The sequence below is a fragment of the Cryptomeria japonica genome, chromosome 3 (assembly GCF_030272615.1).
Source record: "Cryptomeria japonica chromosome 3, Sugi_1.0, whole genome shotgun sequence".
Classification (NCBI taxonomy): domain Eukaryota; kingdom Viridiplantae; phylum Streptophyta; class Pinopsida; order Cupressales; family Cupressaceae; genus Cryptomeria; species Cryptomeria japonica.
Genome location: NC_081407.1, coordinates 208,350,851 through 208,369,179, shown reverse-complemented (window position 1 = coordinate 208,369,179; position 18,329 = coordinate 208,350,851). Strand labels below are relative to the sequence as shown.

General features: G+C 37.6%; 1 protein-coding gene across 6 annotated transcripts in view; it reads right to left on the bottom strand.

The window, feature by feature from the left end:
- The window catches only part of LOC131048267 (uncharacterized), a 160,539-nt gene that overhangs the window by 17,604 nt on the left and 124,606 nt on the right, over positions 1–18,329 (bottom strand). For 5 of the 6 annotated variants that reach the window (XM_059218177.1, XM_059218176.1, XM_059218175.1 and 2 more), the window contains one exon: positions 11,864–11,972. In XM_059218177.1, coding sequence (XP_059074160.1) covers positions 11,864–11,972 — 109 coding nt within the window. Of the gene's footprint in view, positions 1–9,641; positions 9,776–11,863; positions 11,973–18,329 lie in introns of all 6 variants that reach the window. The other variant, XR_009371953.1, reaches the window with a different exon arrangement.

The window sequence follows — 18,329 nt, the reverse complement described above, 5'->3', positions numbered from 1 at the left end:
TTGGAGTCACCCTAACTAATCCTTCTTGCGATATCTTCAGCAGTTAGAGACCTTATTCAAGAGAGGATAAGATGCCTTTGGGTATTTTATTCTGTGTATGATTGTGTACAAAATACACGTCAACAGTTCCCAAGTTCCTAAGTCCTCAACCCTAGAACCCCGAAGTTCCCAAGTTCCTAAGTCCTCAACCCCGGAACTCCGAAACCCCAAGGTTCCCAAGTTCCTAAGTCCTCACCCCCAAAACTCTGGAACCTTGAAGTTCCCAAGTTCCTAAGTCCTCTTCCCCGAAACTCTGGAACCCCCATGTTCCTAAGTCTTCCCTTCCCCGGAACTCCAGAATCCCGAAAATCGCCAAGTCCTTGCCTTTCCAAACTTCGGAAACCAAGGTTTCCCAAGTCTTCCAACTTCCTTCCGGCTTGCAACACTTCCAAATGGCATGATCAACACTCAAGGCTCTTAATGCTCCAACAACTCTTGCGACTTGTACACTTTCTTTCATGGAGCTACAAGGGTGCATTTAATGATTTTTGCAGGATTTTCATCAGGTGGAGTACAAGGCCATGCTTATTTGTGGTTACTTATGTCATGCCTGCATACTCTGACTTTGGAATGTCAGGCAATCCACCTTCTAGAAGTACCTTTCTTCTTGGGATTGCGTTGTGTTGTGACCTTTTTCACAACATCGCCCCATTGCTACTGGGGACCCTCTGATTTTCTTGCTTTCTAGGGTTTTGCTAGCGTCCTGTGACCTTTTGCTGCAGTTTCACCAAGCCTTGTCTAGTTCAGAGCATTCAGGCCTGACGATTGAAAGTTAGTTTTTGCAAGTTATGTGATTCTGAAATGCGAACACCACCAGAGTGCTTAGAGAGGCCAAAGGATGAAGATCGCAATTGATTTGGATGAATTTGGACAACTTTCTATTTTTAGAAAGTTTGCTTTTTTGCTTTTTCCTATTTTTTTGGAAGTTTCGTTTTTGGCCTTTTTAGCCCAATCCCCAGTATGGATATTTTTAGAAAGTTTTCCCTATTTTTTAGGGATGTCTGCTTTTTGTTTTTCCGGAATGGGAACCTAGGGTTTACACTTGCACCACTGACCTGCTTCGACTGGAACTCGAAAATTTCCAAGTTTTGACCTAAAAAAGCTAAATCCCTAGATTTTAGGCTTTTTACTTTTTCAGGATACAAACCTAGGGTTTACACTTGCACTACTGACCTGCTTCGACTGGAACTCGAAAATTCCAAGTTTTGATCTAGAAAAGCTAAATCCCTAGATTTTAGGCTTTTTTGCTTTTTTGGGATGCAAACCTAGGGTTTACACTTGCACCACTGACCTGCTTCGATCGGAACTCGAAAATTCCAAGTTTTGACCTAAAAAAGCTAAATCCCTAGATTTTAGGCTTTTTGCTTTTTCGGGATGCAAACCTAGGGTTTACACTTGTACCACTGACCTGCTTCAACCGCGATCCAAAATTTTCAAGTTTTGACCCAAAAAGCTAAGTTCCTATATTTTAGGGGGTCATCGCACCTTCAAAGGATAATCAGCTCGAAAAATCATCCTGATCCTCAAATGTCCTAAAATTTGGCGCTGTCTGGAATGTCATCCTAATCCTGAAATTTGACTAAGTCTGGAAAATTAAAGAATCCTCCAAAAACTAGATTTTGCATTATTAGTCCTAGAGGCCCGAAACCACTCTCAAACATCCTGACAATATATATGAAATATAACTTAAAGTATAAGAAAGTTTCATATATAGTCCGCCCTCTTCAGAGACCTTCAAAGTCCGCCATGGGTTGGGAGGTCATGTGGGAGCACTCTTCAAAGTCCGCCCAAGCATGTGGAGAGCGCCTCAAAGTCCGCCCAAGGTGGGAGCACTCTTTAAAGTCCGCCCAAGCATGCCAAGTGATGGAGAAGCCTTGTCCAAAGTCCGCCCAAGAAGAGAGGTCATGTGGGAGCTAACTTCAAAGTCCGCCCCATGCCTTAGTCAAATTTACACCTTGATGGAGGCCATGAAGGAGCAATGTCTAAAGTCCGCCCCATGCCTTAGCCAAAATTTCGCCTTGATGGAGCCAAGTCTAAAGTTCGCCAAAGGTTAGAGAGCCATGTAGGAGGTGCCACCAAAGTCCGCCATGCCTAAGGGGACTCACCAAAACTCCACCCATGGTGCTGGTCATCCAAAACTCCGCCCAAGGTGCCACTGAGTGAATGGCCTTGAAACTCCGCCCTATCCTTCCATGTTGGTGGCCAACCCTTCAAAGTTCGCCATGATGGCCAACACTCTAAAGTCTGCCATGTGTGTGGGGTGCCCAAGGGGTGAAGTCCAAAGTCCGCCCTATGTTGGAGACCCATCAAAACTCCGCCCTACCCTAGCAAAATGATGCAAAGGTCTAGAAGTCCGCCCATGTTGGATATGTCTTAGAAGTCCGCCTAGGGGGTGTGTTCCAAAGTCCGCCCTATGCCTTATAAAAATTCTCCTTGATTGAGCTTTGCTCAAAGTCCGCCCTCCATGTTGAAGGGACCCTTCAAAACTCCGCCCAAGGAAGTAGATGCTAAGTATGATAGGGTAAGGCCCTCTAAACTCCGCCATAGCTTGGAGAGGTAAGCAAAGTCCGCCAAAACTTGAAGAAGATGAAGATAAACTTCCAAAAAGTCCACCTACACATAAAAATCAAACAGAATCAACGAAAATACAAAATGATGTCATGAAAATCCTTCAAGATTTCGAACTTAAATCCAAAATAGAAAGTTTTCAAAAGGAGAATATTGGAAGATTAATAAATATTTCGAACTTATAGCCAAATTGGAAACTTTTGGAATATATTTTCTTCGAATTTGGAAACATGACAACACTTTCCTAAAGAATGAAGTTAAAATTGGAAACATGAGTTGGAAGATTTTAAGGGTTTCTGATTGAGGATTTAACTTTATTTACAAATACTTAGTTGTAAACTTCATTTCTACACCAAGAAGTTCGAGTTACTAACGAGAGCTTAGTAAAGTATTTTCGGTATGAAGATCATCTGGAGAAAGTTTTGAACAGTGTTGGAGGTTGGATAAACTTTTTTGACAAAAGTTTCATAGATTTTTTTTGAGAAAGACAACCAGCATAAGGAAGAGTTATTGAATCGTTCTTGAATTTCCTGAGTGTTCTTGAGAAAATCCAGCCTTACTTCATCCATTCGAAGGTGAAATGGAATTCATGACGCAGATTTGTGAATTTTCTGAATATTTTCCAGAATTTAATAAATGATTTTTTTCGAAAATTTTGAAGGAAGAAAATCATTTTTTTGGCTAAGTATGAAATTTTTTTTGAAAGTTTTGACACTTGGTGGTGACCACAACCAGCCTTAAGACTGAGGGTTTTAAGGTGAAAATTCGATTTTTATGGCTAAGTATGAAAATGAAGTGAAATTTCCCAAACACTTGCCGTTCGCAGCCTCGATTTTCTTTAATCCAAGATAGATTTCTAACTTATTTTCCTTTGGTTTTACAGGTTGTAGGAGGAAAAATCATAGAGATCGCAGTTGGAGTTTCAAGCCAAATAAAAGATTGAGGACAAGTTCACAGACAAGGTTCATCCGGGCATGAAGATAGCCAAAATTTGGCTAAGTATGGGAGATGTTTCACAAAGAAAATTCCAATTTCCTCAATCATGATGAAGGCATGTCAGGGTATCGAGAAGAAGGATATGATCACAGCGAATGCCTGAACAACTTGATCCCATCCTTTCATATTCGCAAGGGGTTATCTAGAGCTTTTACCCTTCTCCCACGCAACAGAAATTGGCAACTGAAGGCAGGATCATCACAGAAAACACAAATGGAGTTTCGAGCCAAATTCAGAATTGAAGACGGGACCACGAGCAAGGTTCGTCCGAGTATAGAGAGGGCCAAAATTTGGCTAAGTATGAGAAAAACTTCACGAGGGGATTTCTCCTCCAAATTCGAGGCACTTGAAAGAATCTCAAGGCATCAAGAAAGAAAAGTTCTCAGACTTGATGAAAATATGGAAAAGTTAGATAAACTTCCAACTTCTTGAAGAATTTCATCTCCTGAAGGAATTAAAAAAGACAAGCTCCCAAGCAAAATCAAATGGCGACAAGAAGGAATCAAATTTCCATACTTAGACGATTTCTTGACACAAATTGGAGAATTCAAGAAAGACATCCAACATGTTGAGGTGGTGCCTCGCATTTTCCAACCAATCAGATCGCTCCAAGTCAGCATGTCCAGGTTCGATGAACCTGACTTATCCAGAAGCTTCTAGAAGGGCACACTTCACAATGCAACAACCTTCTATTTTCATTGATGGTTCATATTTAGCAAGAAGGACAAGTGTCCCAAATGTAATTGGTCGAGGGTAGTTAGTTTTGGGAAACCCTAATAAGGGTTTATAGCCTTTAATATGGGCCCTTGATCACTATTTGATCTCAGCCGTTCGTTTATTTTTGAAAACTATATAAGGCTACCTCCTCTCATTTGGAGGGGGTGAGGTTTTTGATGTATTGTTGCTTAAGGTCATTTCCAGATAATATATTGCATGTGCGCTGCTTTGTAATCTCTATTATTTGAATGATTTGCATGGTTTCAATTGCCTCAAAACTTAGTTAGAAATAATTTAGATTTGCTTTCATTGTTGTTAATTTGAATGAAGGATTTGATAAGTATCAATTGATGGTGTATTTCCGCTCATACTTTTGGTAAATGGATGATTTCCATTCTACCGTGCAAAGTTAGTCTGAGTCCATCCCCTATGCATCCCAACATCTCGATCACAAGCACAACCCATTGAAGATTGCACCGGCCTTGTGCAGTTGTCCCTAGTGTGGCGAAGCAAGGTTTGGTTTCTCGAAAGCACCCAGTTGATACCGTCTCCGAAATTCGTAGGATTAGATTAGCCTTCCTAAACCCTATCCCTTTTTCCATTTCTTTTGAAAGTCTAAATCCCAGAAAATCCCCCAAAAAAAGAAGAGCCTAAATTGCTAAATCCATCTAAGTCCGGCAGTTCAAAATACTTGTCAAACGTAAGTCCCCCTTGAAAATTTCAGTATACACTACCCAAGAAGCTATTCCCCTAAAGTCGCTTGTTCGCACATATAGACCTTGGAATCAGTAGTGATTTTTAAGGAGAGTATAGAATACCTTCGGGTATCCTATCCTAATGTTTGGTAGATGATAAAACAGACACCAACACGTTGTCAGGGCATGGTCGGGTTGCTTGCATGTACACAATGTCAGGTGCATGCACTTCCCTGCATTCCCTGACTAACATTTCCCTGCACACACAAGGGTCAAGGCTTCTCTTCCTTGACCAATGGTCTCTCCTATGCGACCAGTTTTCTATATAAAGGTTGTTAAGCCTCATTGTAAAGGGTTCTCTCCCTACTGGTTTGAGTTATTCTATGCTCTTTCACTTCTCTTAAAGACTTGTATTTATCTTGCAATTATGCAACTGCAAGTTTGGCCATTGGTCTTATAATGAATTGAAATAATCAATCTTGCCTTACTTCAACTTATCTATGTTGTGTATGTGTTCTTACCTTCATTGTAAGTGTATGTTGTGGCTTTCTTTCGCATATATGTTGTGTTAACCCGTTTTCTGAGTGTGACTTGTGGAAAACCTTCTCCCCTCTTGACATTCAGCAATTTCTAACCTCCATACATGCATTGAGGTCATTCATGCAACTGAAGTTTGTGCATCTCCTGGGTATTTCAGTTGATTTTTCATGCCATTTTGGGTGGGGAGAGAAACATCTCTTATCTTGGTGCATCACCTCCTTTCATTTTAAGCATTTCTCTCTTCCCTCTTCCTCTACAAGCTGTTAGGATAGGTTTAGAAGTAAGATTTGGAGTGTTGAGTTGGTTCAACACCTGAACTTGGATTGAGAAGGAAGTCGACCTTTTCCGGAGATTCAACCCCCTTGCGCAAGATCCCACACTTCGAGGTTGTTTCCATGTTTCACAAGGTTGCTGAGTTGATAACTCAGCAAGGGTGCAATCTTTTGTGACATTAGGGATCATCTAATTTATGAACTACTTGGAAAAAACACGAATTTGACACGATTAATTGATTATGTACAACTTTAACTATATGCTTATCCAAATTTATGATTATGTGCATGTTTAGCTCTATACTCATGCTATTTTTTGTTGTTATCGATGTTGTAGGTTAATATATAACCATGATTGCATCTGGCTCTGCATCTGGTTCGGACTTAGCAAGTGCAAGTTAGCCCGTTGGAAGGAAACCCCCTAGTTGTAAATGTTATTGCAATTTCCAATTTAATGAACAAGTTATATGCAGGATGGTGTATTTAGAATTTTTATATTATAACTATGACAATAATGTTGGTGTCTTTCTTTTGCTGCAGGTATGGAGGATGAACATGTATCGATTTCAATGTCATCTCCTTTCTTTTGAATGATGTATATATATAAGGTAGTCACGACCAAGTGACATCTTGGTCGGACATGTCTGAAAGTGGCACCTTGATCAGACATGTCTTTCAGACATGTCCGACCAAGATGTCACTTGGTCGTGACTTTTACAACCATCAACCATCAACCAATCCACTCGGTGTCTATGATAACTAATCGGTGCCATTGATAACAGATCGATATAAACATACCAGATAATGAATCGGTATCATTGATAACAGATCGATATAGACATACCCGATAATGAATCGGTATCATTGTAAATGATAACAGGTCGATATAAACACACCTGATAATGAATCGGTGTCAAAGCAAACAAGCCCGATAACTAATAGCATTAGATCGACGCTTAACTTTGTTAAGCAAGTCGTCGATCTAATTCATCTTTATCAATGTTAATATTATAATCATGATCAATGTTATAATCTGATAAACATATTCAGTTCGGAAAGCATAAATCAGATAATCTAATAGCATAGATGAGTAAACCAAAACAGAATAGAGGAGATTAATGGGTAAGGGAAATCTTATCTTGCAGAAGCTACTAATGCATTAACACTAGTAACCGTGAGCCGCTTGGAAATATGCCATAGTGGGACTAGTACAATAGTGTTATTTATAGCTAGTGCACAAAGAGGCTTAGTGGAGACATCAATTTCTTCAAATTTCATCTTGCAAGTATTTCTTGCTGCGATGCCAAGGAATGTCCAGCAATGCTTGAAGAGGTGAAATGGGAGATGATAGCCCTTCTTGCAACACTAGATGAAACAAGATTAGAGAGGGCAAAGACACAAGCAGCCATACAAGAAGCCATTGCTCCTAAATTTTCAAGTCAATCTGAGGTGGATATGCAAGGCAATGTGGGCTCTAGTTGCAGTCCACATTTATGTGTCCCATCCTCCTCGTCCACTCCGAGTAAAGTCCAGATTTTGGTGCTTAGAAATGAATCAGGATCACAACCTTTATTGGAAACTACTAGGTGGAATAGGGAGGCACACATGAAAGCAGATAGGCATGTGCAAATTTTTGGTGTTATAACAACCTTCCTTTCAACGTGGCAAGGAGTCCATATTGGGAGAGTTTGGTGACAGCATTGACAGTTCTACGGAAAGGGTGCAAGGCCCCCAATCCAAGAGATTTAAGTGCCAAGTTGCTCTAAGATACTATTGTAAATGTAAAACAGATTGTGGAAGATGAAAAGAAGCAATGGCGAAAGTATGGATGATCAATTCTTTTAGATGGGTGAACAAGTGGAAGGAATCGCACTCTCATCAATTTTTTAGTGGCTTCAAATGATGAGATGGTTTTTCTAAAGTAAATTGATGCCTCCAACATAATAATGGATGCAAAAAATTTGAGCTTCATGTTGGAAGATGTTTTAGAGGTGGGCATAGAAAATGTTGTCCAGGTTGTAACTGATAATGCAACGGCATATGTGATGGCTGGAAGATTTCTTCAAGAGAGGCATCGAACACTTTTTTGGACCTCTTGTGCAACAAATTGCCTTGACCTTCTTTTGGAGGACATAGGCAAAATTAATTGGGTGAAACCAATTGTAGAAGAAGCAAGAGATATAACAAAAAATATATAATCACCCATGGGTTCTTCAATTAATGAGAGATGGGTGCTACAGGGTCTACAACAAATTTTCTAGCATTGCAAAGTATTACTAGTTTATTGACTCACTTGAAGCAGATGTTTGTGAGTCAAACATGGGTAGACTCAACTTATTTAAAGAAGGTTGATGGAGAAAGGATCACAAAAATAATTATTAATGGCAATTTTGCAGCTAGAGCATTGGAAATTGTCAAGGTAACTTCAACTTCATTTAATTTTCAAATTGAATCTTTTATTTTTAAACTTTAAAATTATTTTGTTTCTTGTAAGTTGTAATTTGAATTTGCTTCTACTTTGCACTGTATAGGTGACTTGCACTTGGTGGATGGCAAGAAAAATGCAATGGGATATATTTATGATGCAATGGATACGGCCAAAGAGGCCATCCAACACTATTACATGGGGAATGCAAATAGATGTGCCCCTATTTGGGAGATCATCGATCGAAGGTGGAACAATCAACTCCACCAACCAATTCATGCAGCAGGGTACTATCTCAACCCCAAGTTGTTCTTCTCCAATAGCTTCACTGATGCTAATGGGGAGGTTCTGGAGGGCCTATCCACATGTATTGAGAAATGGACACTTACAGTTGAAATGCGAGACCTCGTCATTTTAGAGTTGCAGAATTATAAGGCAACTATGGGGAGGTTACTTTCCTCAAAATTAGCTATACGAGGAAGAGAGACCGAAACACCAAGCAAGAAAAAGTGAAGCCTTATATCTTGCAAATTATAAATTAAAATTATTAACAGAATCTTGTTTATTTGCAAAAACTTTGAATATCTTATTTGCATGTTCTTGGTATGAAGATTGGGGTGGAAATACCCCAAATTTGCGAAGGCTAGTCCATTGAATTTTTTCTCCAACCTTGTAGTGCTTTTGGCTACAAGCGCAACTGGAGTTTGTTTGATGCCATTCACACAAAGTGTAATAAGTTGACTCAACAACACCACAATGATCTTATTTTTGTGTAATATAACATTCAGCTTTGCACAAGAAAGGTGTAGGACTCGCTAGACGAACTTAGTGATTTGGATGAGATTGATCTCTACAGTGACTAGAATCTACAGGATGAAAAGGCCTCCGTGTTTACAGAGGATGAGATTGCTGATTCGGAAAGGCGAGCTATGGAGGATGTGTCTGCAGCAGAAGTAGGGGTGATTGGATTGGATGACATTGATATGGTGGAGGAGCTACTGCCATCCACCAGCAGGGTGGAGCCACAAGAACAATCTTCTATGTGAAGCAGAGCCGGAATCAAGTGCGAGGACCATATCCTCTACCTCCCAATTTTTCTCTAGGGTGGGGAAGAGCAAGATGTAAAAACTCTTAATGTTAAAGTTGCCTAGATTGAAATTTATAGATGATTTTCAATCATTATAAATTCACAATAATTATTAGCTAGTTGTTAGCTATTGTATCCAATTCTACAATCTAGCTTCGCATGATGATGCCATTTTGTAATCCATATGTATTTTAGAACCAAAATTTAATAAAAAACACTTCTCATGGTTTTTTAGACTCATTCAATACATTTTGTAATTGAATTTTGCAAAAAAAATGTGTTTTCATAAGAAATTTTAGTACCTTTTAAGTTGTTGAGTCAAAAAAATTGCGCTTGTCGAGTAGTCTCCGAGTCTAAGTTTGCAAACTATGGTTTGAATCATGCATGCAAAAAGATCTCTGCTGAAATATTGTTGTTTATTTTGTAAGTGTCCAACCTATCACAATAACAATAGATTCAATATGCAAAGGGTTCATTGATCTTTAATTACTATTGCTTAGTATTTCATAATTATTCAAATATTGTATAGTTAGGAATTATGAAAAACTGCAAGGTTTATAAAATTATTGAAAAGGGAAATTACAGTAAAGTTATATTTTAAAAAGACGAGTAAAATTGTGATCAAGACTACAAATGGATGACTGATCATTCCATAATTTACGTGTCATAACTGTGTTCATTCTTAATACCACCATTGACTCAATCACTAGATCATGGAGGTTGTGGACCGTCAGGGCATTGTTCAACCATGCCTTATAAAGCAACACCACAATGAGGGGTTCATGTTAGTGACATCACAAACCCACAAGGGGTATTTGTTTGCTATTGCTTGAGACACTTAAGTGCAGCTATAACCAATATTGTCAGTTAAAATACGTCCACTGATCCTAAAGTCAACCTTGCAACATAGAATTTTTTTAGAAACTAATGTACCCTCACGTGGATGTTTTACCATGTCAAGAGTCCTCTTGTGATTATGGTCTTAATTCCATCTAATCAAACTAGGACATCCCTTATATGCCTGAAGGTTCATGGGTGGTGAAACATTGTTGTCTCCTACATGGAGGTACTCATATAGATTCAGCACCTAGAAAGGTAAAGTTATATTCTAATAAGAAAACTAAAATTGTAATTAAGACTACAGATGGATGACCAATCTTTTAATAATTGATGTCATATAGCTGTACATCTTTCTAATTTTAGCAATATTTCTCTCTAACTGGTAGATATGGGAGTATAGTACCTTTAGATTTTTCATTGTAATTATGTTGCACCTACTCGCTGAAAAGAAAGCATGTAAAATATAATGCATGAATAGATGTTAGACCTACTGTAACCTCTCCAACAAGGTAATGTGATCAAGAATGAATTATGTTAATTATTTCATACAGACATTTTTAAGAAAAGCATTCCTAGTTCTATGTTGACCTTGTCTGTACTATTTTTTAATAGACTTGCTCTTATCAACAGTCAGCTATGATATAGGAAGGACAGTCCTACAAGATCAAAATATAGGTCTGTACAGCCAGCTATTACTTAAGACATCAGCCATGTTCAAATTTTTGGTGCTTAGCACAACTTAAAATTTCACAATCCTTTTACAGATAAAAGTATTTGAATTTTGTGTACTATTCTTACTGATGATTTTTGACATTCGACATGAGAAAAAAGATTTTTAGTAACATGGTTAACTCTACACAAATGGATTAAAAAACTTGGATAGAAGTGCCATTCTGAATTGCTTCTTCCTTACACATTAGATTATGCAGGCTTTAAATGATAAATGTGACAAGTGGCAAGCCTAGATGCATCAGTAGTAGACTCATGTATATAATTGTTTTGCTTCTATAAATATTAAAAATATCTTGGACCTTTTAATTATTCAAATGTGTGATAGTTTTTCTTCTATTGGAAACGATTCTAAATTCAGTTGAAGTCAACAAATCACTTGAAATGCTTGTCTGGCAAAAACTAAAGGAATTTCTCTGTTATTTCACTTCAACAAATGAAAACACATCCTCATATAATCTACTTTTTGGAGTACTTGTACCCAAAAATCAGGAAGAAGACACTTCAATCAACATCATCTGACTAATGCAACTGATCACACTCTACAAAGTCTTTATATCAGACAACTGCCCCCATTCATTTTGAAGAACTTAAATGCTTTTTCATTTGAGATGACAACCCTAAGGAACTTGATACTGACCAGAGTGATTCATTATCACAAATTTAAAACTTGAGAAAAACTTAAGTTGACTTGTGAAGCATAATCAAATCCTCATTCAAAGCTTCTAGGAGACTTCTTTCTCAAATTCATTTATATTGTTCTGCAATGCTACAACACCTTTTAGTCTGGCATTACCAACACTACACTGCCCAGTTTCATCCCAGATGCGTTTGAGTGTTCATGTTCACTTAGAATAACCATGAAAGACAGTTTAAAAAGTACGGTCTTACTAAGGATGGTTATGAAAGACATTTCCATAATATTAACTCTTGTAAAAGAATTTAGAGATAATACCTTGTTCTTGTAGAAGGCTTTTTATGTCTTCTGAACCAAGAGAAGCCACTGCACGAAGCATGCGCAGTTTCAAATCTTTTAAATCACAAGGTCCATATCTAGGAGTACCCTGAAAAAAGTGATAATTAAAAGTAAGGTAATTCAACAGTTTTGTTTAAACTATATTTTAATTTCTACTTGTATCTAAAAAAAATGTACTAGAATTATATGTTTTCTGAAAAAAATTAAATTGCAAAGTTCAAAGAGTTCAACAATTCAAATTTGTTTGGAGCAATCTTCTTCTATAGATTAGTTGTGCAAATCCTTTACATGAGAATGTGGTGTGATTGAGAAAATATGTCCACAAAATCAGCTTCATACAGTTGCTTTTGCATATTTGATCATAAGATCTATGATGATAGATATAGAGTTCCCAAGATTCTTGATATTCTTAAACCCTAATATGCAAAATGATTTTTTTTTTATTTCACTTGGTCATGTAATATATGATCGCTAGATCGAAAATCAATTTCACTTCTAAGGTTCAATATATGACTCTCCATTTAGAGTAATTATTTAATTGCATCTTATTACATTAAATTTACTTAAGTAATTATTTTTATTTACTTATCCAGATTTAGCAAAAATGAGCACTTCACATCAGTTGAGCTCACTTGATAATCAAGTCAAATTCACTTGACTTAATTGATCTCGTGTTGAGTCCACCATTGTTGACTTGTGTCTAATTCAACTTCTTTAGGAAACTTACCACTTGTTTACTTGTGGTTAACTCAAATCCTTTGGGAAACTTGTCTTTCTGACTTGTTCTCCCAAAACTGTATATTGTATGTAATTTCTTTCATTTCCATGAATCAATTAAGCAATTTCATTTCAATCTCTCCATATTCTTGATGTTGAATTTTAGCTAATATTGCATTCTACACCATGTTTGCATCTAGATATGTGATCTTCTCTAGTCACCTAGATCTAGGCTTGTGTTCAGTTTCTCAATGAATCCTACAGTAAATAAACCTCAGAGAAGCCTAAACTACTACTACTCTCAAATAGCAAATTCTAAAAGCTGAGAAAATCACATTTTATCTAGTCTATTGCCAAGATTGACTACAGAAGCAGTCAGACAGTGTAACCTAGTCACAGTAAATTTGAGGTCATCCAAAAAACACCTTGCAACGTATCAGTAAGGAAGAGAGCAGATACGAATAATGAGTTAAAGATTTAATTAATAATAATGAGTTAAAGAGAGGTTATGGAAAGGTACATCCAAGGGTTATGCTCCTCTTGAATGTAACCATTTGTTGAATTATCTATCATATTATTATAAATTTTTATGCAATCATATAGTTGTTATATTTATGCAAAATAATTCTTGTTCTATATTGCTCTTAGCTAGCACTATAGATCTATGTTTGCAGGCTTTTTTCACTATTGCACATGTTGATTACAACTGCTTTAAGTTTGACTTTTTAATCTTTGAATGGATTTAGATTGTTGGACCTGACAAAATAACTAAGGAATGCGTATGTTTATCATATATACCAGCATGATTAATTCACCACATCAAGAAAACATGTCTAGCAAGAGAAGGGATAAATGATGGACCTCTATATGCCTAAATCAGTCCACTTGGTAAGAAAGAATCACCAATCTAGTCAAAAATATTGATCTTCCCCTCACAAGATATGATTTCTACATAAATAGAACAGCTATCAACTTAAGCACAACATTCATCCATAGGTTGTTAGAATATAACACTTACCTTATAATAAAGTCACCCTAGCAACTTAGTGATATGTTCTAAGAGTTACTTATTATCTTACAACTCTCACATACTTTTATAAGGAGATGAACCTCTTTGTAATGGTCACTCCAATGTTCCCTAATATAATATATTGCATTATTGCCTATATACCTCAAATATGCTAATAGCCTTTTCTATGATATGGTATCAAAGCACGTCAAGTGCACCAAAAGATGTTATTTGTGTAAGTGTTATGGTAATGGAAGGCCATTGATAATTAAGGGCAGAAAAAGACATCGGAGTCAAGTTTTGTGGAAAGAAATGCATTGTCTCTGATGTGGAACAGGACATATTTGTTGCCTTGTGAATCAGGCAAGGGAGTTTGTATTTGTTACCCCTTATACAAGGAAAACAAGATGTGTGTTGCTTGTTTGGTTGGTAAGATAAAGAGGAAGCCATTTCCTACAGAAAATGTCTACCGTGCTAGGAGGCTTCTAGATGTAATTCATGTAGATCTTTGTAAGCCTTCCTAAAATCTCCCATTATCAAGTGCAATGTCCCCATTTTTTGTTGCTCTGGCATTGTAGTTAGCTCTGACTTTTTTTATCAGCACCAACCTTGTCTTTTTTAGAAGGGATGTTTGTTGTTTGCCATGAGCTCAATTGGTCTTGAGGACTTTTATGACACTTTCTAAACTGAGTTTTGGCTTCTTGTGTGTTCTCCATGATTCTTGTAGAAAATGTCTATTTATGGAAAGTCACCCGATCAACCCTGATTTCCATTGCTCATCATCAGTATCATTCTACTATAGTCAGATATTGATTCCGATGTTGTTTGGAGGTTTTCACAACTTGAATGAATTATTGAGTTTTAATTTAATTATTTCACTAAGGTTGCTTAATTTTATAGAATAATTTAAAAAGCAACTTAGTGTAATAGCTCATAGGAAAAGGAATTAAAAGTTTTAACTTTTAACACATGGACCCTTGATTAAGTGAGTAAAATGTCAAAGATACTAGATAATGAAATAAATCACTTTTCAAAGCAATAAGGTTTATTTAGCTTATAAAGTGATTTTTAAACCATAATTTCCAAAAAGTTCTCGGGAAGGTTATAAAAGAGGGTGGAGTGGTCTCTTTGGATTCATTCAGAAGTTCGATTATTTTTCTTTCTTGGAGATTTGTTCCGGTGGCCAAATTCCTTCCAGCAGGACAGAAACCCTAATGGATGCCTAATGGATAGAAACCTGAAAGGCTGAAGCTGAGGATGAAAACCCTATGTCTTCATCAGAGCGGTTCCACTCAGGGATTGACAATGAATTGCAGATTTTGCAAACAAAGACAAAAGCCTTATTTCAACAGTGTGTTTCAATCAAGATCACTGATTGAGCTATAAAAGAGATTTAGGAAATTTGGGCAATAGGAAACTACATTTCTATGGCGTGATGATCATACTTGTTGAGCGTATCTGTGAATGAGCCTGGTGTGTAGGTTTGTCAATGTTGGGCAATAGTTCTGAAGTGGGCAACTGAAATCATTCATTTGGCCATCAATATTCTTGCATAGTGTAGCAGATTTGTGGTCTTCAAGCAACTGGCCCTATGTTTTCTTGGCTGCCAATGATTGTTAGCTGTTGGTTGAAATAGCTGGCGTGAAGTTTGGTCTATTGTGGGCATAAGTGTGTAAGCATATTTAGGCGTTGAAGATAACCCATTTCAGCCAAGCATGAGAATTGAAGGAGCTAGCTGGGTGGCTGTAACCATAGTCACTGGGAATTTTCAAACCTTGTGGTAGGTGTGTGAAGTTATTGATTCGTTGGATGCCTATACCATTGCTGGTTTGTTGAGTTGCAAGGGCAAATAAGCATATTGTCTGGTCAATTGAGGCTACAGTCGGACGTGAAGTCACAGCAGGTTGGCGCAGGAGTTTGGGCGGCATTCCTAGCCATTGGGTGGTGATTCTAAGCCTTTTATTGCAAGCATAAACCTGGTTTTCTAGTGTTCATTCCACCAGGTTGAATGTTGATGATGTTTGGTGTTTTCTGCTACTTCATATGTACATTGTTGCTAGTTGAGGTCAAAATTACATATGTTCTTTTAATGAATGTAATCTGCTCATAAATCTACAATCCATTGGGTTATAGAACACAATTGTCTCATATATTTCAGGCAGCGTAGTTATGTTCCTTATTATTTCAAAGAAAAATTTCAATCTAAGTTTCCTCCATCAAAGAAAGAAAAAACACCCTTTGAAAGGGAGTGGCTCAAGAAACCAAGTTTGTTGGATGAGACCATGACTAAGACAAGTAGAAAAAAGTTGGGTTTTTCCTATAAGGAACCATGGGGACCCGGACATAGGTGCCTAGAAAAAGGAAACGTACATTATATTGCGGTGGTTTTTGATAGTGAGGAAGAGAAAACGGGAAACGGGTCAAGCAATGAACACAATGACCCAAAGGAAGAACAAGTTGAGTCTAAAAAGCACACTTTATGGGGAGCTAAGGGAGGTACCATTTCTGCAGTTTCAAGTACATCCAAATATAATTCTTCCAGGGTGGGAGGAGTGTTGCAAGGGCGACGAGTTACAATATTGATAGACAATGGAGCAACCCACAATTTCATAGATCATGCCTTGATGGTCAAGAGGGGCCTACAAGTATAGGATATCTCAGAGCTTAGTGTGATAGTCTCACCTGGATTTACCATGACTCGTACCAAGAGGATTCCCCAAGTGAACGTTGCTTTGGATAATCATACTATGACAAATGATTTTTATGTGGTAGGCATTCAAGAGACTAATGTTCTTTTGGAAGTCCAATCACCAATGGATACATTCATTAGGGAAGTATTCACAGAAGTTTCAAACCATGAAGTTGAAATGCGAAGCAAATGGGAAGAAATTTTAACTTCATGGGATGCCAAATGACGCACCTAGGATCATTACTACTACGAGAATGGAGAGTCTTTTGTCATGGTAATGTAGTGTGCACGCTTAGTGTGATAGTCTCAACTGGATTTACCATGACTCGTACCAAGAGGATTCCCCAATTGAACGTTGCTTTGGGTAATCATACTATGACAGATGATTTTATGTGGTAGGCATTCGAGAGACTAATGTTCTTTTGGAAGCCCAATCACCAATGGATACATTCATTAGGGAAGTATTCACAGAAGTTTCAAACCATGAAGTTGAAATGCAAAGCAATTAGGAAGAAATGTTTCCTTCGTGGGATGCCAAATGGCGCACCCAAGATCATTACTACTAAGAGAATGGAGAGTATTTTGTCATGGTAATGGAGTGTGGACAAGCTAGTGCTTCATTCCTACTATGGACACTTCTGATAAAAATAAGGCATATCATGCGAATATTCAATTTATACTAGACAAAAACAAAGTGGTTTTCAATAATATTCCTCTAGGTCGGCCATTAGAGAGAGGATTTAAGCATGTGACCAAACTAGAGCGAGCTAAACCAATGATTACGACTCCTTACCATTACCCAAAGAGGCGCCAAGAAGAAATAGAGAAGGCCATACGAGAGTTGCTAGATATAGGGCACGTTAGCCCTAGTTCGAGCCCCTTTGCTTCTTTGACAATGAGGATGTGCATAAACTACCATGAAGTCAATAAGAAAACAATTAAGAACAGGTATCTGATTCCCAAGATCAACAAGCTTGTTGATGAATTTCACGGGGCAGCATACTTTTCTAAGATTGATCTTCAATCTAGGCATCATCAAATCAAAGTGAGGGAGGAAGATATACATTGTAAGACAGCCTTCAAATGCCATTATGGGCATTGCAAATTCTTGGTCATGCCATTTGGATTGACCAACACTCTTGCCACATTCCAATCCTAAATGAACCATGCTTTTAACAAGTAGTTGCAAAAGTTTATGCTTGTGTTCTTTGATGATATCTTGGTCTCCAACAGAACTAGGTTCTAAGCATTATGGAGGCATAGTAGTTATTTGCTAATGCATCCAAATGTGAATTTGGAATGACAAAAATTTTATGCTTGTGACATATAATTGATGCCAATGGAATTAAGGTAGACCAACCAATAGAATTAAGGTAGACCAACAAAAGATTCATGTTATTCTTGATTGGCCCCCACCGAAGATTGTGACACACTTAGAGGATTCCTTGAATTGTGCAATTACCGCCGAAGGTTCATGAAGGGGATTTCACAAATAACTGTGCCCCTCACAAATTTTGGCAAAGAAGGGATCATTCTCTTGGTTGGATTCAACCCAACATGTACTTGAGCACCTTAAGGATGTAACAAGTACTTGTCCTGTATTGGCACTTTCTGATTTAACTCTTTTGTGCTAGAATGTAATGCTTTTAGAGAGGGAATTTGTAATGTTCCTGCTAGTTAGGGGTCACTATCCTGCAAAAACAGATTGTTAGAATACAACAGACATATAAATATATATATATATATATATATATATAATCTAAATTGCCACCGAATTTTAAAATACTTAATTAACATAATCTTAATTTTAATCTAAAAAAGGATACGAATGCCATACAAAGTATGTCCTTAGGCGGCCATGAAGCTCGCCTTCTTGGAACCCATCTTGGTTCCAAGCCCTCCAGGAAGTTGAAGGTGAATTCGACTCCTGTCTTGAATGTAATTTCTTACATTCAAGCCCTCCAAGAAATCGAAGGTTATTTCGATTCCTGTCTTGGGTGCAACCTCTTACACCCAAGCCCTCCAAGGAA